The 26430-nt window shown below is 37.3% G+C and overlaps 1 protein-coding gene across 1 annotated transcript in view; it reads left to right on the forward strand.

Moving 5' to 3' along the window:
* rngtt (RNA guanylyltransferase and 5'-phosphatase) overlaps nucleotides 1-26430 on the forward strand; it is a 926738-nt gene that overhangs the window by 141158 nt on the left and 759150 nt on the right. Inside the window, exons 7-8 of the mRNA XM_039748003.1 lie at nucleotides 12951-13060; nucleotides 15665-15766. Of these exons, the coding sequence (XP_039603937.1) occupies nucleotides 12951-13060; nucleotides 15665-15766 (212 nt within the window). The remainder of the gene's footprint in view (nucleotides 1-12950; nucleotides 13061-15664; nucleotides 15767-26430) is intronic.

Consider the following 26430-nt stretch of genomic DNA (forward strand, 5'->3'; position numbering starts at 1 on the left):
GTGCGTGCGTGCGTGAGTGAGTGAGTGCGTGCGTGCGTGCGTGCTTTGCATTTTATTAGTATAGATTAAACAGGCGTTGAAGATTGGAAGATAAGTATCGACCCTTGATAAATCCAGTTTGATCTTGTGATATTACCGAAGGGAGCACTTTCTCCACACTTCTAGCTATGATTTTTGAGAGTATCTTAACGTCATTATTCAAAAGTGAAATTGGTCTGTATGATGCACGTTGTAATAAGTCCTTATTTTATTTAGGCAAAACGGTGATTAATGCTTGGTGAAGAGTTTGATTGTCTTTGGCTTCTGTAAATGTTGCTAGGAGGGCAGCTAGCTGAGCGGAGAATTTCTTATAAAATTCTGCAGGGTAGCCATCAGGGCCTGCTGCCTTCCCACCTTGAAGTGACTTTATAGCATGTAGTAATTCTGATAACACCAGAGGTTTATCCAGTTCCTCCGCACTAAGAGTATCTATTTGTGGTATCTGTAATGTATCCAGAAATGCATTAGATTGTGGGTTGCCTTCTTTAAACTCATTAGAATATAAGGATTTATAGTAGTCTCCAAATGTGTGCATTATATTTTTGTGGTTGACGATTTTGTCTCCATTCGTGTTGGTGATTACTGGGATTGTGTTGTGGACTCCTTGCTTGTGAATTTGTTGAGCTAAAAGCTTATTAGCTTTCTCTCTGTGTCCATAGTAATGATGTCTGGATTTATAAATTAGTTGTTCAGTTTCTTTTGTTGTCAGGAGGTTTAGTTCTAAATGCTGAGCCTACCTTTTCCTATGTAGAGCCTCGCTTGGAAGCCTGGCTTGTTCTTCATCTATTCTAGTAATTTCACTTTTTAGCTCTGCTACTTTCTTGGTTCCTAATTTATTTCTGTGGGAAAGAAATGAGATAATCTGTCCTCTTAAGAAGACCTTAAGAGTTTCCCAGAGTATTCCTGCAGAAATCTCTGAGGATGTATTTGTCTCTATGAAGAAACTGATTTGTTTGGATATAAATTCTGTACGTCTGCTAATAGAAGCAGGTCTGTCTATCAGACACCATCTGCGAGGCGAGTGTGTGGGGCATAGTGACTTTAGCTCCAAGATCAGAGGTGCATGGTCAGAAATAACAATAGCATCATATTTGCAAGATTTAATCGTAGGCAAGAAATTATTATCTATAAAGAAATAAATCAATTCTTGAGTAGCAATGATGTAGTGGTGAGTAGAAAGAATATGTTCTTGATTTTGGGTTTAAAAACCTCCAGGGGTCTGATAAGTTGTGATCAGTTATAAACTTTGTAATTATATTTGCAGTGTTAGATGTTGTCCCCCCGTGATAGAAGTCCTATCTAAGAGTGGATTTAAAACAGAATTAAAGTCCCTAGCCATTATAATTTTATCAGTGTTCCCATTGGGAATGGATGCAAATAAATTTTGTATAAATTCCTTATCATCGACTTTAGGTGCATAAGCATTTATCAAAGTCATTTTACAGTTAGATAAGTTGCCCATGACCATCACATATCTCCCTTCAGGATCCAATACTACATCTGATGCTACAAATGAGACTGTTCTATGTATGAGAATTCCCACACCTCTAGTTTTCTTTTGTAAAGCTAGAATGTAACATTTGGCCAGTCCAGTCCTTTTGCAGCCGGAACTGACCCTTGCTTAGTAAGTGGGTCTCCTGTAAAAGTACTATTTTAGCGTTTAAACCTCTTAGGTGAGAGAGTATTTTCTTTCTCTTTAATTCGTGATTCAGGCCTTTAACATTCCAGCTCACAAAGTTAACTGTCCCATTATGGAGAAATTGATTCTGAATTTTTGATGTCATTTTATAGTCTTAAGTAGAACTGAGACAGCTTTAACCTTAATTTCATATTTCCCCAAGAGTTATTGCCATGCAGCTTATTGTTATGTTGGTAGTTATAATTATAAAGATTAAAAGGATAGATTAGATATGGATATAGCCTGCTCTCTTTCTATATCCCCCTTAAACCCCCACCCTCCCATTTTGCCTCCCCATGTGAGGCTGGACCCCACTTCACGCAGTTTCGGTCCTCTGACATACCCAGAGACAGAGCACGTCCAAAGCAAAACAAGCCCCCACGCAGCTGCGTTTTAGGATTAAAAAATAGAGATATCTATTGCCAATATAGTCTAAATACTACATGCCTAAAATATACAGTGATCCCTCGCTATATCGCGCTTCGACTTTCGTGGCTTCACTCCATCGCGGATTTTTAATGTAAGCATATCTAAATATATATCACAGATTTTTCCCTGGTTCGCGGATTTTTGCCGACAATGGGTCTTTTAATTTATGGCACATGCTTCATCAGTTTGTTTGGTCAGTTGAGGCAGTGGGTCTATTGCAGCCGGTGTTCCCGGCTTGCGTGGAGTATTTGAAAGCGCGGACTGCAAGGCCTTTTCCAGTTTCAGATGATCTTCTCCAATCGGCGAGCTATCGTGCATTCGCTCCCCATTTTGCTCTCAGCTGGAGATGATGTAGCGGACCGTGTTCCTGAGGAGTCTGGGCTTTTGCCCATCTGAACCAGGTCAGTCTCGGAAAGGCAGTACCTTGAACTTGAACTTGGACTTGCCGATCTGAGCTTGGATATAGCTTTAGTTTTCATTTCTTTCGTTTCTTTCTGAACCACTTTCTTGTTGGCCATGTTTATATATGCTTGCATATACTGTAGTAGTACCCTCAGGTTGCATAAGTACAGGATATCTCAGGATAATAAGAAGATAATATCAAAAATGCACTGCTGCTAGCGGAGCTCCGCTTCAGACGTCCATCTCTCGCAACGGACGAGACCAACTCATCATCTCAGAGGTGTTGTATTGGATTTCGGTCAGGCGAGCATGGGGGCCAGTCAATGGTATCAATTCTTTCATCCTTCAGGAACTGCCTGCATACTCTTACCACATGTGGTAGGGCATTGTTGTGAACCAGGAGGAACCCAGGACTCACTGCACCAGCATTGGGTTTGACAATGGGTCCAAGGATTTCCGATGCCTAATGCCAGTCAAGGTGCAGTTGTCTAGCCTGCAGAGGTCTGTGCATCTCTCCATGGATATGCCTCCCCAGACCATCGCTGACCCACCACCAAACCGATCATGCTGAATGATGTTACAGGCAGCATAACATTCTCCACAGCTTCTCCAGACCCTTTCATGTCTGTCACATGTGCTCAGGGTGAACCTGCTGTCATCTGTGAAAGCACAGGGTGCTAGTGGTGGACCTGCCAATTCTAGTATTCTATGTCAAATGTCAATTGAGCGCCACGGTTCCAGGCAGTGAGTACAGGGCCCACTAGAGGACTTCGGGTCCTCAGGCCACCCTCATGAAGTCTGTTTCTGATTGTTTGGTCAGAGAAATTCACACCAGTGACCTGCTGGAGGTCATTTTGTAGGGCTCTGGCAGTGCTAATCCTGTTCCAAAGAAGCAGATACCGGTCCTGCTGATGGGTTAAGGACCGTCTATGGCCAGCTCTCTTAGAGTTTCTTCCTGTCTCCTGGAATCTTCTCCATGCCCTTAAGACTGTGCTGGGAGACACAGCAAACCTTCTGGCAATGGCACGTATTAATGTGCCATCCTTGAGACATTGGACTACCTGGTCAGGTATTGCCTCATGCTACCAGTAGTGATGCTGATCATAGCCAAATGCAAAACTAGTGAGAAAACAGAAATATGAGGAGGGAAAATGTCAGTGGCCTCCACCTGTTAAACCATTCCTGTTTTGGGGGTCGTGTCATTGTTGCCCCACTAGTGCACCTGTTGTTAATTTCATTAATGCCAAAGCAGCTGAAACTGATTAACAACCCCCTTTGCTACTTAATTGACTAGATCAATATCCCAGAAGTTTCACTGACTTGATGGTATACTCTGATTAAAAAGTGTTCCTTTAATATTTTTGAGCAGTGTGTATATATACTGTATATATCCACTTATCCTGGACTTAAATTTAGTTATTGCACTACTTAAATATTCATTTGTCATACCAAAAGGGGGGGGGGTTAACACTTCAGATATGCTTCTGAGATGTGTTCTTTGAAATGTGTTCATTGTTTATATAATACCGACATTTGCACAAACTTGTTTTCATGCTTCATTGTTGTTTTGGTTGTTGTAGATGTTGTAATAGCCCTTTGACCAAAGTTTCATGCTCAGGAATTTTTCTTTCTTATGTTTCCTTTCCAACTATTGCTGCACACATGAACAATATGTTGAATAAAATGAAACTTTTATTGTATTGGCTGCATGTAAAAGTGGCAAAAAACCCAGTTTCATGCAAATGGGAGCTAATGCCATCTTGTTCAGTACTCTTCTCCCTCCCATGAACTGTTTCTGATGAACAGGTGAAATGAGTTGGAGAAAACATAATGATAAATCTGTAAGTCCTGCTTTGTATCAACTCTAAGGTGCCAAAGGTATATGGCAGTGAATTTTATGGCACGTTGTCAGTTTGAGTCTCATTATGGTAAGTGTCTCACTGCTGTCGAAGGGGTCCTGTCCGTTTCCAGTGCCAGAGAAAGATAAGTGTGGGAAACTGAAAGACAATAGATACTTTATATAGATGGATAATACTTTACAGAAACACAAGAAAACACTCCACTCCCAGCATGTTCAATGAACTGCTAGAGACTATAGGAGGCCCTCTGTTAAACAGGATGGAGGGCCATTCCTGGCGGAGATGGGCCTTTACAACCATACAATACTTTCTGCCAGGAGATGATAAAAGATCAGTGAAGATGACTGTACCCATAATGTGCTGTATTACAAAATGCATTAACTTCAGTAAAGGTGGATTTGTCCTATTGTCTTGTATTGCTGCATACTTGACACGAATGTGTGTAAGAATGGCAATATAACACACTTTACACTTTAAATTTAATTCTAAAGTATGACAACTATTGAAGATTCTGGATGACTTTACAGTTTTGGGAAGTAGAAGTGATCGATGTTATGTATTCTGCATGGTTGTTTTATCTATCTATCTATCTATCTATCTATCTATCTATCTATCTATCTATCTATCTATCTATCTATCTATCTATCGATCGATCGCCTTTTTCCAAATTGGGAGTGATATACATAAACACCAGTGTTTTCTTCAAATGCAGTAGGCTAACAGCTTTCACTGAAGTTACATCTTTCAATTGCATTCCCATACAAGGAGCAGCAAAAGCAATCTCAGTTTTTGCAATTCATTGATCATCAGTTGTTAATGTTACTTTATATTCAGAGCATGGAATAGTTACATGCTCCTAAAACTTTAATACTATTACTCAATGATATAGAGTTTGAACTTCATTCTTTCAAATGAAAATGTAGTTACTTAATAATAAGAAAAACCTCACTTAAAGGTGTTATCAGCTAACTAATTTAAGCTCATATCCTGCTTAGTAATTTGGTAGTGTTTTTCCTTCTGTATAGAAGATACATGGAAAAGTTACATGCTCCTAATATCACTCTAAGATACTGAGTTTGAACCTCATTCTCCCAACTTCCAATTTAGTTAATTAGGCATAAGAAAAACTTGATTGAAAGGATTACCACTTAACTAGATTGAGCTTGTAGCCTGCTTTTGGGTGGTACAAACAGTTAGTAATGTTAGTTTTTTTGCCTTTATTATAGAAGATTTTGGGCAAAATGTATGTGTTTGTGATTGCATGCCTTGGCATTTTCTCTGTAAAACAATATACCATGTCAAATGTTATAACATTTAAAACAGCACCACAGGCAAGTGATTATTTCTGGAAAAACAATCCTAGTAACATTTCTGTTTTAAGCAAACATTAATCTGGGATGCATTTACAGGTGCAAAGCAGCATGAGTAAAGCTGCCATAGGCACAGTGAAATAAATATCAAATTCTTTTAAGTTTTCATATTTCAAAATATGTCCTGCTCCTGCACAGTGAATGATTAATTTAAGTATACCTGCCTAATACAAGTCGATCTCCATTCTGGCCTGAAAACACAGCAAATGTGTTTGAGTATGGTCAAAAGTGCACTACAGAGAAGCTTGCCCATGTCAACTCCTGTTAATTTAACTTCTGTTAATGTTTTTTCCCCAAGCTGACTTATTAGATTTTTTTTTTTTTTGTTGCATTTGCATTTACTCATTTTTTACAATTTACTCATTTTGATTATCATCTGATAATTTGGAGATGGCCACAGTGGTCAGAGTTGTCCACATACTTGTGTTCAGAACACAAGCTCTGGATATGTGATATTATGGTAGTTATTTTTCACAGAAAAATTACATAGGTGCTCCAGATAAGTTGTCAGCCTTCAGCATCTCGATAAGAAGGATATGGTAAATGTAATGTTTTCTCTCTCTTTGTTTTTCAGTGCTTTTGCTTATGTGTTTGGAGAAACTCATTTGTTTTTTGTGTGTCAGTGTCTTTACATTTTTGCAGTACCCAGCTCCTATGTTGAATTAATCTTGATAGGATGTAGACATCCATAAGATAAAACCTGTTCTTTCTTGTCAAGCCATGATGATTTTACTTACATTTTTGCATGCTAGTAAATGTGTGCCAAGTTGAGTGGGTGTTAATGCCAGTGTATACGTATCTGATTCATCTGCACAACTCTATAGTAGCTGGCCAACTTTGTGTTTTTTCTGTTTTGTTCATTTTTTTGTTAAATGCTTGCCAGCTTTGAGTAAATATGGATGCACTATATGTAAATGAGTGTGCCGTGTTGTGGAAGGGTTTTCCATCCAGCGTTGGTTCCTTGTTGTATATGCTTCTGGAATAGACAGCAGCTCTCTGTAACTTTACAGTTGGATTAACAGGTTTAGTAAATGAATGGATAGAGGAATTTTTGCAAAAATAAGCACATGGAAGAACTAACTGTTCTTTGTTTTTTAATAGTAAAAGTGAAGAAGATGTGATGTGTTTATTTAATAAGAACACTGAGAGAGAATTAAAATTAAAGAAAATGAATTAGCAAAACAGTTAATGTGTATTTGTTTCTGGAGTTTACACCTGTAGCATAAAGGGTTCAGTAGACTGCCAGTATGTACAATTAATACTAAATGATTTAAAAGGCAAAGTGATAGTAATGCAGATAAATTGCAAGGAGCAGGCTTCATTTAACCAAGAGTGTTTAGAGAATCCAGTGATAATATATTTAAATCCTTTATGTGTAATTTTTAAAAATCAAGACAAACTAGCTGTTGTGTTAAAGACTAGAAACCTTGTGAAGTAGCAACAAACACAAATTGTTGGAATGGAACATCAAAAACTATTGATTGTAATGATAACTTACAAATTCTGATAAGGAACACTGTAGGAAAACATTGGACATTTCTAAATCATTCGAGGTCACGAATGTAGTCCCTAAAGCATCCATTATTGAAGCTTCATCTCTGTTCAGTTTATATAGATAATTTACAGTATATAGAAATGTAACTGAAAAATTACTTAAATTTGTAGGTGATGCCACTGTAAACTAAGTTTATTACTAGATATCTTAGAGTTCACAAAATCACCACAAATGGACCTATCAAAATTCAGTTATAGGTAAAAATATGGCAAATCATGTTTAATGTAAATTGTAATGTAAATAATTACAAAGTTTTACATGAACATAACAAATTATTATAGCTGTGCTATGGAATGTTTGTAGCCAGATAATACTGTTTATGATGAAACCTTAGAAATACCAGTTTTTATATTGTTTTTCACCAACAAAATGCAAGTGAAAAGCAGTTAAGGGTAAATTTTGCATAAATGTTAAGAAATATTTAATTACTCAGAAAACTAGTTTCCTAAAACAAATTAGTAACTATTCTAAATGAATTCAATATCCTTGTGCAATTTATTTGTCAGCCTGGCAATAATTAGGAAGCTTAAGGGAATAGGATATGACAAGCTGTGATGGACTGATTTATCTGTTCTCTTCAAAATTCTTCTGTTTCATCTTATAAAATGTCTGTTTCTTAATAACTTTCAACTTGTACTGATACAGTGACTTTATCGACTTGCAGAGCTACTAAGCATCATTGTTTTATTAGCAAAGGATGGTTAGTTTACAGTTGTTTCTAGTATGTGTCCTCTCTTATTTATTATTTTCATTGACAGAAAATCATGGCATAGTTGAGGTTTGGAGGTTTATGATTATTGTGCTTGAAGTATAAACAAATAAATGGCAGTACTGCCTGTTTTTGCTTGCTTTTTAGTCTTTCTTGTGTTCTTAATGAAAAATTCCCCTTCACAGTTCTGATCATGTTTTTGTTATAGGGTGTTGTGCCCCTTGGGAGTTTCATAGATATATTGTGAGGATGTTTGTGTCATCAGAGCAATATTTTATTAGATGAGCCCCCTGCTAAAACAGACATTTTAATATTCTTCAGTTATTTATCAGGTTGCTTAGCCTGAAATTGGGACCATTGCTTTCACCAGGACATCTGATCACCCCTAGTACATTATAGTATCATTAAAATAGTGAATCATTTTAAACTACAGATAATGGAGATGTGAGGTTGTTTTAGTGTAAGGTAAATAGTAAGTAAATGATTATAAGCTCTGTGCACAGCGGCTTGCGTGCCTCTGGGTACTACGTTCATATCTAGGTAACCTTTTGTTTTCAATGCTTGCATTTTATACTTGTATGGTTAAGAAAATCATTTAATGTATCTGTTGCAACTTAAAGCATCTGTAGAAGTAAAATACAGGTGCAGTGCTTTTCTTCTGTTTGTGCTAAAACTTTTGGGAAGACTTCATAAAGCAGAAACAACTTGCTGATGTATAGGGTTCCCCGCACACCCCCATCTTAGCTTGCTGATGGAGGATTGCAGCTGCACCCACACAAGCAACTTCCTACCTGTGCATGCAGTCTGTGGCTATCGAAGGTGAAAAGAAGAAAATACATAAAATATACAAGTTGGTGTAACTGTTGTCAAGGTAAAATTGAAACAGAAAACCATCTGAAGTAGTTGAATGTTTCTCTGCTTTAACATTGACTAGATTTGCAAATTTGCCAATTCTTTTCAATGCGAAACTTAAAAATTTTAAAAATGTGTACAGCGTGATCTGTTCAAAATATCTTGATGAAAAGTCTTGAAAAATTTCCTTGAGGAATAAGTGTGCCACATTTCAACAAAATTGGTCCACTGCAACCCGAGTTGTTTCATACAGACAGATGGACATGGGCTTTCGCAATAGGTGCTTTGTGCATTATATACAAACATACCTAAAAAAGCTAGTATTGTTAGTTTTTTGGCATTTTGGTGTTGATTTGATCAAATTATCAGTTCCTCTGACATCCCTAGCTTCTTGGCTCAGATGTAGAGTTTCCATTACAAATAATCTGGGTAATTTTGTATAATTTACCATTTTTAAAATATTCAATAAATAATTGATAACAAAGAAATTAAATGAGATATGACATAATACCCCAAAGAAGCAGTTGTGTCTACTAAATACTGTGCATTTCCCCAATTGCAATTTTTGGTGTATCTTTTACACGAATGCTGGGTCCTTCAAAATAGTTAGTTCACATATAAACTTAAATAGGCATTTTAAACGATACTACCCTGACATGTACTATAAGCTACCCACCTTAAGGCTAAATCTAGAAAATCTGAATTGTATATACTGCAGCTTGCTGCTCTTTTGTCACTTGGAGCTGTTAATTGATAAAGTTGATAGATTCAGTCAATACTGACTGAAAGCAGAATCCATTACTGTGATATTCACAACTGAAGTACTCCATAATTCCATTTTAAATTATTAAAAATGAAGAGTTGCAGTGAATAACAGATTTATTTAACTGTTCCCGAAACTAAGGCACAGGCTAAAAAAAGTTTAAGGAAATAAGTATACATTTACATTTATGTACTCAGTGCTTGTTTACATCATAAATTTGTACAGAAAATTAGTTACAATTTTATATATCAACAAAAAGCAGGAATGAATAATAAATATTGATATTGTAATGTTAGATGTGACTCACAAATGATTAGTTATGGATAATGGCACAAAACTGAAGTTTTGTTGCTGCATCAGTGAAAACTGATTTCTTCATTTATATTAAAAAAAAAAAAAAAAAAAGTACCATTCTGCAAGTTATTTGTCACATTGTGTTCCAGATCTTATTGATGTGGTGGTACAGTTTCAACTTAGGTTGAATGACAAATGTTGTATAGTCTGACAGAGCTGACATATTAACACAGGGGTCCTCAATCACGGTCCTGGAGGGCAGCAGAGGCAGCAGGTTTTTGCTCCAACCCAGTTGCTTAATAAGAAGCCCTTATTGCTCAAGTAACACTTCTGCTTCACTTTACATGTCTCGCTCATTAAGATTTTGAACGCTTATTGCTAATTTCTGTCTTAAACACCTGTATTCTTGGTTTTTAATTGCTCATAATTAGCAAAAACATGCAAATGGCAAAAGAGACCAGCATTTCTCCATTTACCTTGTTACCATTGACACCTGTGTGTATTTATCATGCACTATTGGGTTTAATGAAATACTTGGAAGGAAAGTGAAGAGAAAAAAGTGAATCAAAATCATTTGGATGATATCCTTAGAAAGGGGAAGAAAATATAGGATATGAGAATTAACCGACATAGCAGAATTAAAGCACTAACAATCCATGAAATTAAATTATTGGCAAGCATTGCTTTCTAATTAAGCAACTGGGTTAGATCAAAAACCTGCAGCCACTGTGGCCCTCCAGGACTGTGATTGAGGACCCCTGCATTAACACAACAAGCTTAGGTTTTACTGGTTGCTGCTGTCTCCCTGTAGAGCGTTGAAAAACAAGTTTAATTTCTAATTAAGCTAATGCAACGCTCAATCTAAGTGAAGTCATTTATGGCTTTTGACTGTCAGGGTTCGATGTCACACATATACTTGCATAGTTTGTTAAAGGCTCACTCTCATGATTTGTCTTGCACCCTCCCCTGTTTTAACATTTGGCCTCTGTTTTGAAGGGCTTCTGAGCATCTGCCTAACTTTAGTTTGTTAAATTTAGCTGATGGCATAAATGTGTCAGACTCTCACAGAGACAGTGCTTCACTGTTATGAGCAAATACCTACCCATGGATACAAGCTCGGGTCCTAGTTGTTGCTCCACCATCTTCCCAGAGCAGCAAAAACAATCCAAGCCTTATAGCCAGTGGACTTAAAGGAATGCTTTGTTAGTCTAACCATTAGTGCTTATGACTGGGAGGGCCCGACTAGTTATTTGTTGACTAGCACACTTTGCAGCATACTGACTTACTTGAGACCTCTGCAGAAATGGAGATGCTGCTGTGTAGATTCTTTGTGATTACTGGGTCCAGATCCTGCTTTGTACCCGATGTTGCAATAATAGTATTGGGGCACCAGGAAGTCTAAATTGGAATGTGTAGGTTTTAGAAATTGATGGTTGAGTGGTATATTTGGCTAAGCTAATTATATAGTACATACTGTATTTTTTTTTCTTTAATACTAGAATCCCTAAAGCCTTCGAAAAAAAGTAGTAATGCCGAGCCACCTTAAATTCCCATGCACCTCTTCATCAGTGTCTTTGTTTTACAAATGTGTCAATCAGCACAGGCAGCCTGCTGTCCCATCCCAACCACTGAGGCAGCTGAAGTTCTCTTAGCTCAAGTCTGTTTATCTCAGAGTGAGGTGCCTGGAGTTGTATAGAGTAAATAATATGTTGTTATTTGGAATACGTACATTTCATGCAGATCTGTTGTTTTTGGCACATTCTGCACAGGTGTCTGTATTGTCAAAGCACAAATGCTGCATGATACTCTGATAGCTGTCACGGGGCATCATATATTTGATTTCCGGTACAACAAATAGTTCTGACCAGACATCAACCACACCACCATCTGTGGTCATCACTGCTTTTGTGAAAAGAATGGAGATAAACACCATCAACTCAGAGAGTGAGAGACAAATTTATTGTACCACATGAACGTGACTGAGAGAATAAAACTAAATAAAAAAAGTACTAACTTTTACAAGTAGCATAAATTTACAATGTGTGTTACAGACTCAAGTCAAATGTATGTTTTTATTGTATAATATTAATAATAGCAGCTCACTACTCAAAACAGAAAATGCAGGGAAGACCCGGGATCAAACCCACAACCTCTTTAGAGGCAGCCATTCTTACCTCTAACCCACTTATGCGATTGGTAAATGGGCTTCTGGTTTTACATATTGACAGCAACATGTAAATTGAATATTTTTCTTCTTTAATTATATTCTTGAATATAAGCGTACTTGTTTCGTTATACCTTTTGTGAAAGTGTTCATTTGATATTTGAACTTCAGTTGTCACACATTTATAACATGAAAAAAGTTTCTGTTTTAGTTATGTGTTCAGCATTTCTTGCCTCGCATTTCCTGTCACCCTATATTTATCCAGATCATTGTAGACACGGAACACACATGAAATGCATATGTTCCAAATAATGATATATTATTTACCGTATACAACTTCAGGCACCTCACACCCAGGTAAACAGAACTTCAGCTTTTTCGGTCGGGGATGGGATAGCAGGCTGTTTGCTTCTTGTGCTGATTGACACTGTTGAAGAGGTGTGAAGGAATTTAAGGTGGCCCGGCATTATGACTTTTTTCGTAGGCTTCAGGGATTCTAGTGTTAAACATGACTGGTGTTTAATTTGTCACTTACTGTCATTGATTTTCTTCCTTGTAAACATTATCACAGTCATTGCTCCAGGTCGATATTTGCAATTACAACTCATGCTGTATCATTCAATCGCTCATCCTTTCCAGACTTTATTGCTTTATGTGGGACATTATCACCTGGCCATGGCATTATTCTTTTGGCAACTTACAAGTCTTAATTATTAATATTTTCTAAAGGTGGTATAGCTGAATATCAAATCTGCTTTCCCTTTTTTAGTGTACTAAAAATACTGGAAAAAAGTTTACAAAATCTTAATCTAAATATTTGTGTTTGTGATTTGCAGGGGGCAGTGTTCTTGGAAGGTGTCCATGTGAAAGGTGTCACACAACTAACGGCACAACCAAAACTAGGGGAAATTCAGAGAAAATGTCAGCAGTTCTGTGAATGGGAAAAGTAAGCATGTTTTCTGTTTAATTGTGTCAGTCTAATATGAATTGTTCTGTTATTAAATGAACCATTTTTCCAAAAAAAAAAAAAATTGTAATGAGAGGCATTTTGAAAACAGACTTAGAAATTATTTGTTTTGTTTTGCCAGTGAATAATTACTTCAATGAGAAAAAATATTTTAAACCGCTGCCTTTTACATTAATCAGTAAAAAACATTGCAATTAATTGAACAATTAAAAATGCTAAAAAGCACCTAGAGAAAAACTCGGATCTATTTTTTTAGTGAAATAATATAAAATGAGGTCAAATGCATTAGGGAAATGACATAAAATATCAATTCAAATAATTAAAATAATTGTAAATGAAAATAGAAGAGGTTTATGACTCTTTTGAGGAAAATTAAATAATGTAAAGTTATGTATTGTTTGAGATAGACTAAATCTAAAGTTTGTTTCATTGCAACATCTTTGAAGGATGTAAATTAAAAGATAAGCTGGCAGTGGAGAGAGATTAAAATTTTAATTCTGTGCTGTTTGTACACTTAGAAAAATAATTGAATTATCCACACTTTATAAATTTCACCTTAGGCCTTTTCATTTTGAATGCTATCTTTTACTTGTCTTAGTTCAAAGTTACACAGATACCCAGAGCACAATGTTGAAATGTTGAATATCAGTTTACCGACAGGGAATTAATGGGCACTTCTGTGGAAAGTTGAAAAGTACTGGTAAGATATACTGTAGCTTGACTCATTTCTGTACATTACATTGGCTCTTGGATCTATTCTGAAGATACTTCACACCATGGGTGCTTTGCTTAAGTGGCATTCATTTGAAGTTAGTGTTGGCGGGCAAGCTACAGAGAGGTAACATTTCAGTGTTGTTTGCTTCCATGTGGCTTGTAACGTCAGAATAATATATTTTCTTGAAGATAACAAGAAGGTATCAAATGCTTATGTTTTAGTCTATGCTTTGCTTCATTGTCATGTGGGAAATAATGAAAACACGTGAAGTGGCATAGTTAAGAGGAATGTCCTGCCCAAACTAGAGTAGTGAATATTTATTGAATTTAACTGTTAGATAAAGACTATACCTGAATGATTTACAGTGGAAAAACTTGCCTTCTTAATGGTCTGGCAGCGTGTAAGCATGATGTGTTAAAAGTATTTTCGTTATGAATGTAACGAGTATTTCATTAATGCCAAAAAATGTTTTAAAAATGTACACACAGAAGTGCATCTGGTACTCTTAACTCCTTGGCTCAAGGAAGAATGACTAAATTTTATGTAATATAATGAGTAATGTTATGGACATTCAGTAGAGAGAGGTTCTTAGCCATCTACTGTATTTGTTGTGAATTAGGTCATATAGTGAACAAATTGGCTGCCTAGGCCTAGTAACACCAAAGAGGTAGTGAAGGTGTCCAAAGAATGATTAACAGGTGCCTCTTTATGTGATCAATTCTTGCATCCATAAATATTTGAAGGGACCTCGTTGAGAAACTCAGCACTGATGGTAGCTTCCTTTTGCTATGGCCAAAATGTGATTGTTGCTTGTTACTGCTGAAACCCTAGGACCCAAGGATAGGTACCAACTGGAAGGACAGCAATCTAGTTAAATAAGACCTTCCATGCAGTGTTAATAGGTGAGTTGCTGGAGCTAATGAGTACTATTAGGTCAATAAGGTGTAATCCTTGGCTATAGCTGAAATGAAGATAACTTGTGCTAGGAGTTCAGTGACACTTTAAAGATGAATTTTGGGCAACCTTGAAGAGGTTCTGAAGGGCTGTTCAGTGGCTCAGGAGGGTAGTCATTAACAAATCAAACAATGCAGGGTGTCATATCTCAAATTGTAATTTATAAGTATAGGGACTATGTGAAAACTTTTGAGTCAACATATGTAATAATGTGATTAGTTTACATATCACAAAGGCACAAATGCATTAGAGATTAGCTTCAGGAGAGTTGTACATTTCAGGATACCTGGTAAATGTATGATTGGATCACACATTAGCCTTTTTCTTTGCATAGTTTCAGAGTTCGATATTAACTCTGTACCATAGCCTTTATGGAGAAAATATAATTTCAGCAGAAATTGTTAATGTTTACTTTGAGTTCTGCTTTATTTTATTGCACTGTTGCCAACTCACACCTAACCAGGCTTTCTGCAATGTAAAAACATGTAGCAACATTTAAACCAGTACATTAATTGATGATTCATTTTAAGTCTGAAGAATTGCAAGATTATAGAATTTGTTTATTATTTGTGCTGTATTATTAATTTGCAATGACTTTATTGTTTGGAGTGTAGGGAGAATCCATCATAGATAGTAATAGTTATGCTCTGCATCTCTACCTTTCTGTGTTAGATTAAGCTGTGTTGGCTAAGTTACTTGTTTTGGTACACCAAGGCTAGGCGGGGGAGGTTAAAGTCATAGATTTCAATAGAAGAGCCTGTGAGTTTATTATTTGACATAATCCTCTTGTTGGAACTGTGGTACTGGAAATGTTAGAATAATAATTTTTAACATGAGGCCCTTATTATGACCAGGTAAAATGAATGGAAAGAACAATATTCTGAATTCAAAATCGTGTTTTGTGTCATGTCTAGGCCAGGCTTCCCAGGAGCTCAGCCTGTATCAATGGATAGAAAAAACATTAAACTACTGGAACAGAATGCATACAAAGTCAGTTGGAAAGCTGATGGTACTCGGTAAGTAAAAAGTTGTTAAATTTATATTGCAAAATATACATTTTCATTACTTATTGGTCTTACAGTATTGCTGCCATTAAAATAAGGTATGTTTTATGAGTTGTAAAATTAAATGCTCAATTTTAAATGCTCTACTAATGACATGCCTTCATAGTTGTTTTAGTGAAATATCCCCATATTTTTTCCACATTTGATAACAGTAATTTAAATGGATTAATGCACAGACAAAAGATGTCAAGGAAATATAGTGACCTATTATTTAGTCCTTTTCTTCTATTCAGGTATCTTATTTGAGGTGCAAATAAATTAATAATTTATCTTTTGTACTTCTTGACACTACATACAGTGGGTTCAAAAAGTATTCAGACCTCTTCACGTTCTTCATATGTTATTGTCTTGTAGATTTAATTTTAAATGAATAAATTTGCCATTTTTGCTCTTCAGTCTACACTCAATAACCTATAGAGACAAAGCAAAATCTTGTTTTTAGAAAAGTTTTCTAAATTAATTAAAAGTAGTATTAAAAATGAAAGACTGAAATCTTTGATTCATATAAGATTTCAGACTCTTTGCTGTGGCACTATAGATGGCGATCAGATACATCCTGTTTGCTTTAATTATCCTTGATATGTGGCACAGACATGATTGGAGTTTAAAAAGGCACATACCTGAGTATATATGGTCTCACAATTCACACTTCATGTCAGGACTTCCTGTAGACCCCTGTGATGAAACTGTGCTGACATACAGTATAAATCAAGAAGAGAATATAAAACCATGTATAAAGCTTTGAGTTTTCCCAGGAGCACAGTAGCTTCGGTAACTGGGAAATGGAATAAATTTGAAACCACCAACACTCTCCACTGAGTTGTCCATGACTCCAAACTGAGTAGCCAAGACAGCAAGGTGACCAAAAACCTAATAATCAATCTAACAGAGCTTCGGAAATCCTCTGCTGACATGTAAGAAGTTTTTGAAAGGATGACCATCTCAGCAGCACTTCATTAATCAAGCATATATGACAACCCACTTGGAGTTTGCCAAACTGCATTCAAAAGACTCTGAGAGCAATAGAACAAAGGTTCACTTTTTAAAAATAATTTTATTGATTTTATAAAAATCAAATAACATTCCATACAAATAACTCAAGTTTTACAAAGGAAAAAAGGTTCAAAATAAATCAACCCCCACCCCTGAGAAAGAGCTAGGCTAGCAGTGTAAAACGTAATGCTAATAGAAATAAATAAATAGAGAAATTAATAAATGAATAAAGATATGTGGAGTAAAAAAAGGTAAAGAGAACCTGCTTCCTCAATTTAAATGCTTATTTTAAAATGTTATTGATTAGGTCCTGCCAGGTTTTGAAAAAGTTTTGCACAGACCCTCTAAGTGCGAATTAGATTTTTTCCAGTTTCAAATAGTATATAACATCAGTTACGCACTGACTTAAAATAGGTGAGTTAGGATTCTTCAGCAAGATAAGTCTTTGTGCCAGTAGTGTAGTAAAGGCAATTACAGTTTGTTTGTCCTTCTCCACTTTAAGCCCCTCAGGACGTACACCAGATACAGCTGTTAGTGGATTAGGAGGGATTGTGACACCAAGGCTGTCTGAAAGGCATGGAAACATTTTGGACAATATTAAATGAGAGAGATGCGCTCAGTATATAATTTTGAGTTGAATAATTCTATGCTTGGCGCATATGGAGCTTGAGTGAATTCTGTGCATTGCTACTTTCCACGCCTTTTCTGAGATGTTGAGTGAGAGATCCTTTTCCCACTATTCTCTTGGTTCTTTGAAAGGGAGGAACTGTAAAATGGTTTTATATATTACGGAAATGCTGTCTGAGTCATTGAGACTGATCAATATTTTTTCTGGTATAGAGGTAGGTGGGAGGTGAAGAAAATTGAGCAGGTTCTGTTTAACAAAGTTCTGAATTTGAAGGAAGTGAAAGAAATGTATTGCTGGAAAGTTAAATTTGAAGTGTAATTGTTTGTAGGATGCAAAGATGTTGTCTATGTACAGATCTCTAAGTGATTTAATCCCGAATGTTTTCTAGACATTAAAAATTGCATATGTTTCAGAGGGTGGAAAAAGGTGGTTCTCGTGCAGAGGTGCCACAGATAAAAGCTTCTCTATCTTAAAATACTTCCTACATTTGTTCCATATTCTGCGTGAGTAAAGCACAGTTGGGTTGTTAGTATATTGGCGAAGACTTGTATTTATTGGGGTGCAAAGCAAGGAATATAAAGAAGTACTGCAGAATTTTATTTCTATTGCGGACCAAGCCTCTGTATGTTCATCTATTTGTGTCCATGTTTTTATAGCTTGTATATTTGCTGCCCAGTAATAAAAAGTGAAAGTTAGCTGGAGCCATGCCACCTTATTCCTTAGATCTTTGTAGAGTTGCCCTTTGGATATGTGGATGTTTTGAATTCCAAATAAATGAGGTTATGGTTGAATCTAATTTCTTAAAAAATAATCTATTAATGTATATTGGAATGTTTTGAAATAAATTTGAGAAGCTTAGAAAGGATATTCATCTAGATAGATAGATAGATAGATAGATAGATAGATAGATAGATATTTTATTAATCCCAAGGGGGAAATTCACATACTCCAGCAGCAGCATACTGATAAAAAAAAATATTAAATTAAAGAGTGATAAAAATGCAGGCATAACAGACAACAACTTTGTATAATGTTAACGTTTACCCCCGGGTGGAATTGAAGAGTCACATAGTGTGGGGGAGGAACGATCTCCTGAGTCTGTCAGTGGAGCAGGACTGTGACAGCAGTCTGTCACTGAAGCTGCTACTCTGCCTGGAGATGATACTGTTCAGTGAATGCAGTGGATTCTTCATGATTGACAGGAGCCTGCTCAGTGCCCGTTGCTCTGCCATGGATGTCAAACTGTCCAGCTCTGTGACTACAATAGAGCCTGCCTTCCTCACCAGTTTGTCCAGGCGTGAGGCGTCCCTCTTCTTTATGCTGCCTCCCCAGCACACCACCGCGTAGAAGAGGGCACTTGCCACAACCGTCTGATAGAACATCTGCAGCATCTTATTGCAGATGTTGAAAGACGCCAGTCTTCTAAGGAAGTATAGTCAGCTCTGTCCTCTCTTGCACAGAGCATCAGTATTGGCAATATTATCTTAACAATATCGATTCTTCCAGCTAAAGTGAGATGAAGGGTTGACCATCTATGCAAGTCTTTCTTAATTTTTTCCATACAGACGGCGAAATTCTGTTGATAAAGAGCTTTATGTTTACTTGTGATTCAGTTTTTTGATGAGACAAAAAATTAACTCTTTGGACAGAACCCTAAGTACTATGTCTGGTGAAAACCAGACACTGCTCATCACCTGCCTAGTACCATCCTTAGAGTCACTTGTCTTGCTGGAATCATCATACTGTGGTTTGCTACTCAGTGATAGTGATTGGCAGACTGGTTAGAAATAATGGAAGGATAAATATAGACAAATATAGAAAGGTACTTGAGGAAAACCTGCTCTAGAGTGCATGCATTAGAAAATTTATGACAAGAACAGCCATTCAGCCTAAAAAGCTGAACAGTCCTGTCCACTTAAATGCTCCAAAATATCCTGAAGTCTACTTTTTAAAGTCTCTACAGTCATACTGTCTGACACACTTCTTGGTAACTTTTTCCATGTGTCTATGATTCTTTGTATGAAGAAAAACTTCCTAATGTTTGTGTGAAATTTACCACTAACAAGTTTCCAGTTGTTTCCCTGTGTTCTTTTTGAACTCGATTCAGTGTACTAATTTCTTTCATAATTTTACACAACTCAGTCAAATCATTTCTTAATCTCCTTTTGCTTAAACTGAAAAAGCTATGTTAATCTTTTCTTGTAACTCATACCTTGCTGTCCTGGCTCTTCTCAGGACTTTTTCTAGTGCTTCTCTCTTTTTTTATTGCCTGGACACCAAAACTATACACAGTAATCCAGATGAGGCCTCGCCAGTGCATTATATAACTTGATCATAATCTCCTTAGATTTATATTCTACACATCGTGCTATATAATCTAACATTCTGTTAGCCTTCTTAATGGCTTCTGAACACTGTCTGTAAATTGATAGTGTTAAGTCCAATATGACTCCTAAATCCTTCTCATAAGGTGTAGTTATGATTTTCAGAACTCCCATTGTGTATTCAAACCTAAAATGTTTACTTCCTATGTTTAATACTTTACATTTACTGTCATTAAATTTTATTTGCCACAATTCTTCCCAAGCCTGTATGCTGCCCAAATTCCTCTGTAATGATTCAACGAATTCTAGATTATCTGCTAATGTACCTGTCTTGGTATCATTTCTAAACTTAACCAGCTTGTTACTTATATTCCTATCCAAATCATTCATACTGTATATGTTAAAAATAGCAGTGGCCATAGCACTGACCCCTGTGGAACACCACTCTTAACATCAGCCAATTCTGATAAGGTTCCCCACACTATAACCCTCTGCTTCCTGTATTTTCCCCAATTCTGCACTCACCTACTACCAACTACTCCGACTTCTCTTAGTTTGATGCCCAATCTCTTATGTGGTACTTTATCAAATGCTTTGTGAAAGTCAAGACAAAATAATATCCCATGAAGCACTCTGGTCGTATTCTTTTGTTGCTTCCTCATAGAATTCCAGTTTGTTAATAAAACATCCTCTCTCATCTAAACCCAAGCTGACTGTTCGTTAAAAGTTCTGTTTTTGTTTTGTATTGCTGAGTATTTTCCTTAATAATTCCTTCCATTAATTTACCTGTGATGCATGTTAAATTTACTGCTCTATAGTTACTTGGATCTGCCTGATCACTCTTTTTATGCAGTGGGATAATATTTGCTGTTTCCCAGTCCTTCAGAATTTCCCCAGTGTTCAGTGACTTCCTAAAAATATGCATTAAGGCTTTATATGTTTTCATAAATTTCCTTATGCACTCAAGGATAGATATTATTTGGTCCTGGTGATGTGTTAGATTTTAGCTTATAGTTCCTGTTAGTGCTGGGAAGTTATTCACTTCCTCACATGTGAAGACTTTGAAAAAAAATAATAAAAATGCAAGTTTAGAGCATTTGCTATTTCACCATATGTATATTTTAATTCCCCTTTAATAATCCTGATGCACCTTACCTCCTCCTTGACTGTTCTTTTACTACTAAAATAATGCAATAGTCTGTTTCAGTCCTCTTTTGCCTTTTCTGCAAACTTCCACTCTAACTGCATTGTAGATTCTCTAATATCCTTCTTAATGGTTGCTGTCAGCTATGGTGGGCTGGCACCCTGCCTGGGGATTTGTTCCTGCCTTGCACCCTGTGTTGGCTGGGATTGGCTCCAGCAGACCCCCGTGACCCTGTTTTAGGATATAGCGGGTTGGGTAATGGATGGATGAATGGTTGCTCTCATTTGCCCTTCGATTTGCATTGGAAGTTATTATTTTTATATGCCTTATACAGCTGTTTTTTTTTTCTTCGCAGTTACTTTTTTATCTCCTTATTTGAGCACTATGGATTTCATACGAATTCCTAATGTAAGGATGCACCTGTTCTGCTACATATGTTAAATGTTTTTAAGCCTTTTCCACTCCTCCTTAGATATTTCTACACTTAAAAGCTTATCCCAATTTATGCCTTTTAGACTTTGCCACATCTGTAAAAATATGCCCTATCAAAGTTAAGCTTAATAGTTTTAGTCTTTGCATCGGTGCTTTTCCAAAATACTGAGAATTGTATTATATTATAGTATAGTATAGTAACGCCCGCGATCGAGGAGGGATTACTGTAATCATTAACAAACTATGAATTTAAAATATAAATAATCTTAAGCAATCTTAATGTATTAAGATAATAAACTCGGATAATAAACCCGGGGAATGGTGTTAGAAAGTGGTCCAGAATAAGCATAGTAAGTCTTAATGCAATAATAACAATAACAATAAACCAAGGATATGATGTTAAAACAGTCTCCTTTAGGGTAGAGAAAAAATAAATAAGATAAAAAAAATTAAGCACAAACATCTATAACTGAAATTAAAACATAAACAGATAGCGTCCAAGTAATAAAGAGGATATATAATTATAAAAACCTGTATCTTAACAAATAGATCAGACAGTAGGTTATTTTTCCTTGCCATGTCATGACAGGCTACGACTCACTCTAGTGTTTCAGAATAGTGTCGGGATCAGCTTTCTTAATTCCTTTTCTGCTTCTTCCTTTCTGGCGAAGACATAGAATTGACCCTGCAATTCCACTTTCAGTTTGGCAGGATACAAGAGGCTGTATTTGATATTGGCTTGTTGTAACCGCTGTTTAATGTTGTATAAGGCTGCATGTTTAGTAGCTGTTTCTGGAGAGAAATCAGGGAAGATACAAATGTGGTTATTTTCATATACAGTGGAACCTCGGTTCATGACCGTAATTCGTTCCAGAACTTTGGTCGTAAACCGAGTTGGTCGTGAACCGAAGCAGTTTCCCCCATAGGATTGTATGTAAATACAATTAATCCGTTCCAGACCGTACGAAGTGTATGTAAATATATGTAAAGATTAAGCACAAATATAGTTAATTACACCATAGAATGCACAGTGTAATAGTAAACTAATGTAAAAACATTGAATAACACTGACACAAAACACCCAGGCTCCCTGCTCAGCTACGAGCAGGCTCGCTCGCGCTCTCTCTCTCTTTGTAGCACACACACACACACACACCACCCACCCCCTATCCCCGTCAGCAGCATGTGCCCTCTCTCTGTGCGCTTGCTCGCTCGCGCTCTCTAATCTCTCTGTAGCACGCGCTCGCTCTTTCTCTGTGCTTGCTCGTTCGCACTCTCTAATCTCTCTGTATCACACCCCCCCTGTCAGCACCATGTGCAGCACTTTTTTTAAAATGAGTTTTAAGCACAGCGGGAAAAAAAGGAACATTAGAACAAATCCGAAGTGTATTTAAAAACCAACCACAAGCAACCAAAAAAATAAGATTGCAGGAGATCACGCTATTAACCTTAAAGCCCGATCGCTGTAAACACTTTTTTTAAAATGAGTTTTAAGCACAGCGGAAAAAATAAAGGAACATTAGAACAAATCCGAAATTTATTTAAAAACCAACCACAAGCAACCAAAAAAGTAACAAGATCACGCTATTTTAGCCTTACATTCCGATCGCTGTAAACACTTTATAAAATGAGTTTTAAGCACAGGGAAAAAAGGAACATTTGAAAAAAAGAGATAAGTAACATTGCAACAAATCACACGATGAACTCCTCCATGTAAACAATTTTTTTTAATGAGTTTTATGCACAGGGAAAAAAACGAACATTTGAAAAAAAGAGAAAAGTAACACTGCAACAAATCACACTACGAACTGAAAAATTAACTTTTGAAAAATCCGTAATACAAAAACTACTGTATAATCCACCAAGAAAACTAACCTTGCATGAGTCGAGTTCTGGCATGAAGTGAGGAGGAAATGGGTGGAGAGGAGGTTACAGTTTTGAGTCCGGCTCCGCATTGGAGGGATGTTTTCTTTCAGGCGTTTTCTCTGTTGTGCTTTCTTGGGTTTCTGGTGTTTTTAGCTGTTTAGCTGGTGGATCAGACATAGTGAAATAGCGGTCTAATGTGACTTGCCTTTTCCTACACATTAAAATTTTTCAGAAATGCGAGACGACATTGTTGTTCATCATGTTTGTCACTCTGTTCATAACCGCTTTGTCAGGGTGGTTCTTTTAAAAAAAATCCTGGCACTCGTTCCATTTTTCCATGATGGCTTTTATCGCATCACTTTTTATAACCGTCCTTTCCTCTTCTTCTCCGGAGGACTGCTCCTCGGTGAGCAACCTAAGCTGCTCCTGCTGGAGTGCAGCGAGTTCCTCCGTCGTCAGCTCCTCCTTGTGATCCAGGAACATCTCCTCGATGTCCTCATTGTCCACTTCAAGACCCATGATCTTGCCCATGGACACAATCTCATCCACAACAGGAGGCTCAAAGCTTTCTAAAACCTGTTTAGGAACGCATTCAGGCCAAAGTTTCTTCCAGGCCAAGATCAATGTGCGGTGTGTGACGTCTTCCCAGGCTTTATGAATGAGGCTGATGCAATGAACGATATTAAAATGGTTCTTCCAGAACTCTTTCAGGGTCAAAGACGTCTCCTCGGTCACATTACAACACCTGGTGAATAGTCTTTTGGAGTACAGTTTCTTAAAATTTGAAATAACCTGCTGGTCCATGGGCTGCAGAAGAGGAGTCGTGTTGGGGGGGGGAGGAGCACGACCTTAACAAATTTGTACTCCTCGACCATATCATCAACCAAATTTGGAGGGTGTGCCGGTGCATTGTCCATTAGAAATAGGCATTTTTTAGGCAGGTTATTCTCTTTGAGATATCGCTTCACGGCGGGAGCGAAAGCCTCGTGCAGCCATTGCAAAAACAAGGTTCTTGTGACCCACCCCTTCGTGTTTGCCTTCCACATCACAGGCAGTCTGGCTTTATTTACTTTGTGCTGTTTGAAAGTACGAGGGTTCTCAAATTGGTAAACGAGTAGCGGCTTGATTTTTACGTCGCCACTAGCGTTAGCACACAGCAAAACAGTTAACCTGTCCTTCATTGGTTTATGGCCGGGCATAGCCTTCTCTTCCTGGGTAATGTAGGTTCTCTTCGGCATCCTCTTCCAGAACAATCTGGTCTCGTCACAGTTGAAGACTTGTTGCTGGATGTAGCCTTCGTCCTCCACTAATTTTGTGAAAATTTTCACGATTTCTTTCGCTGCTTCAGCGTTAGAACTAGCAGCCTCTCCATGCTTTACCACACTATGAATGCCACTTCTTTTGCGAAACTTTTCAAACCATCCTCTACTGGCTTTAAATTCCTCACTTACGGCAATTGTAGAAGGATAGTTTTACAGCAAATCGCCATGAATCTTCCTGGCTTTCTCGTATAACATCGCCTCACTTACGCTATCCCCTGCAAGTTGCTTCTCGTTCAGCCACACTAGCAACATTTTTTCCACCTCTTCCAGCACTTGAGGCCTCTGCCTGATTAACGCTGTAACGCCTTTTGCAACATCAGCTTCTTTAATAGATTCTTTCTGCTTTAGAATAGCCGAAATCGTAGATTTTGACTTCTTGTACTCGGCGGCAAGATCAGTAACACGAATGCCACGCTCATACTTTTCAATAATTTCTTTCTTCACTTCGATTTCAGTTTTCTTCAAAACTTTCTTCTCACCACTCTTCACTTGCTTAGAAGCCATGGTTAATTGCAAAAGCCCACGAAATATAGAGCGCAAAGATATCACAGGTAAAGCACGCACGTCTTACTTAGAACAATGAACAAGGAGCAGCTCAACACGTGCTTAAATACAGTAATCGGCATGCACGTGCAGGCAGGTGGGCACGCAGGCACGTGCAGGCAGGCAGGCAGGCACGTTCAGAAAGGCAGGCAGGCACGTGTAGGTAGGCAGGCACGCACGACGTGCAGGAAGGCAGGCATGCACGCACACGCAGTCAGGCAGGCACGCATGTGCAGACAGGCAGGCACGTCTGACCGACAACAATACAACACGTGCGGAAATCATCAGAGCACACAAACTGATAGGGAAACTGGCTTGTTCATATACCGAGTGTGGGGTTGTAAACCGAGGCAAAAGTTTGGCGAACTTTTTGGTCGTGAACCGAGTTGTACATGTACCGAGACTTCATGAACCGAGGTTCCACTGTATCTAGACAGGTTTGCTCTTGGGCTGATGCTTTAATATGCTGTGCTTTAAACAAGTCACTGATTATGTTCTACAAACTACTGGTCTCGGTTAAGCTCTAAGGTTAGCTCAGTTAATATTCTGGTATCCTGTATGACTATAATATCCACCTGTAAACTTGACTTTTTACTGTTGTTAAAAAAATAAATATATATATATATATATATATATATATATATATATATATATATATATATATATATATATATATACACATATATACATACACACACACACACACAGGTAAAATTCTGTTACAACGAACTTCCAGGGACCTAAAAAATATTTTGTTTTATTGAAAATTTCGTTGTAATGCGATTCTGTATTTGTAGCTTTAGTGCTTTCTTTAACTTGTGTCCAGGTGTCTGCAATCATTTCAATAGCTTCTTTTGCGTTAATTTTAATTTTCTCCTGTCTACAAGTTATGCTGACGAAACAATCCTAGATGCATAAATCTGTGCGAACACCAACTTCCACGTTCTTCTGCAACATAAATCCTGGTCAGCGTGAAAAGTAACGCATGCGCCTGCGGTCCCGCCCCATCTCTTCACAGAATTATGCCTCTTTGAATATGCACATCAATATAAATACCCCTTAAGCTTAGCATTCTGTGAAAAGACAATGGCAAAAGCACGGTGGGTGGGGGGGAATAGAAGAATTTCAGCGAATCCCAAGTGGAGGCAAAGAAAAATGTACTATTTGTTGGTTTAAACAGTGGTATAAGCAACAACAAGAAGTTGATCGAGTGACATAGAGTGTCGGAGAAACTGGAAAGCTCAAGTTCATAAAGTAGCACAGTGCCCGAAATAAAAAAAGTTGTCAGATATCAAAGTCGCCGTGAAAAGGCAAGTCATAGCCCACCGTCTGAGTGTCATATCAAAGCTTATTAGGGTACAGAG

Source organism: Polypterus senegalus, chromosome 3 (assembly GCF_016835505.1).
Source record: "Polypterus senegalus isolate Bchr_013 chromosome 3, ASM1683550v1, whole genome shotgun sequence".
NCBI classification, from domain to species: Eukaryota; Metazoa; Chordata; class Cladistia; order Polypteriformes; family Polypteridae; genus Polypterus; species Polypterus senegalus.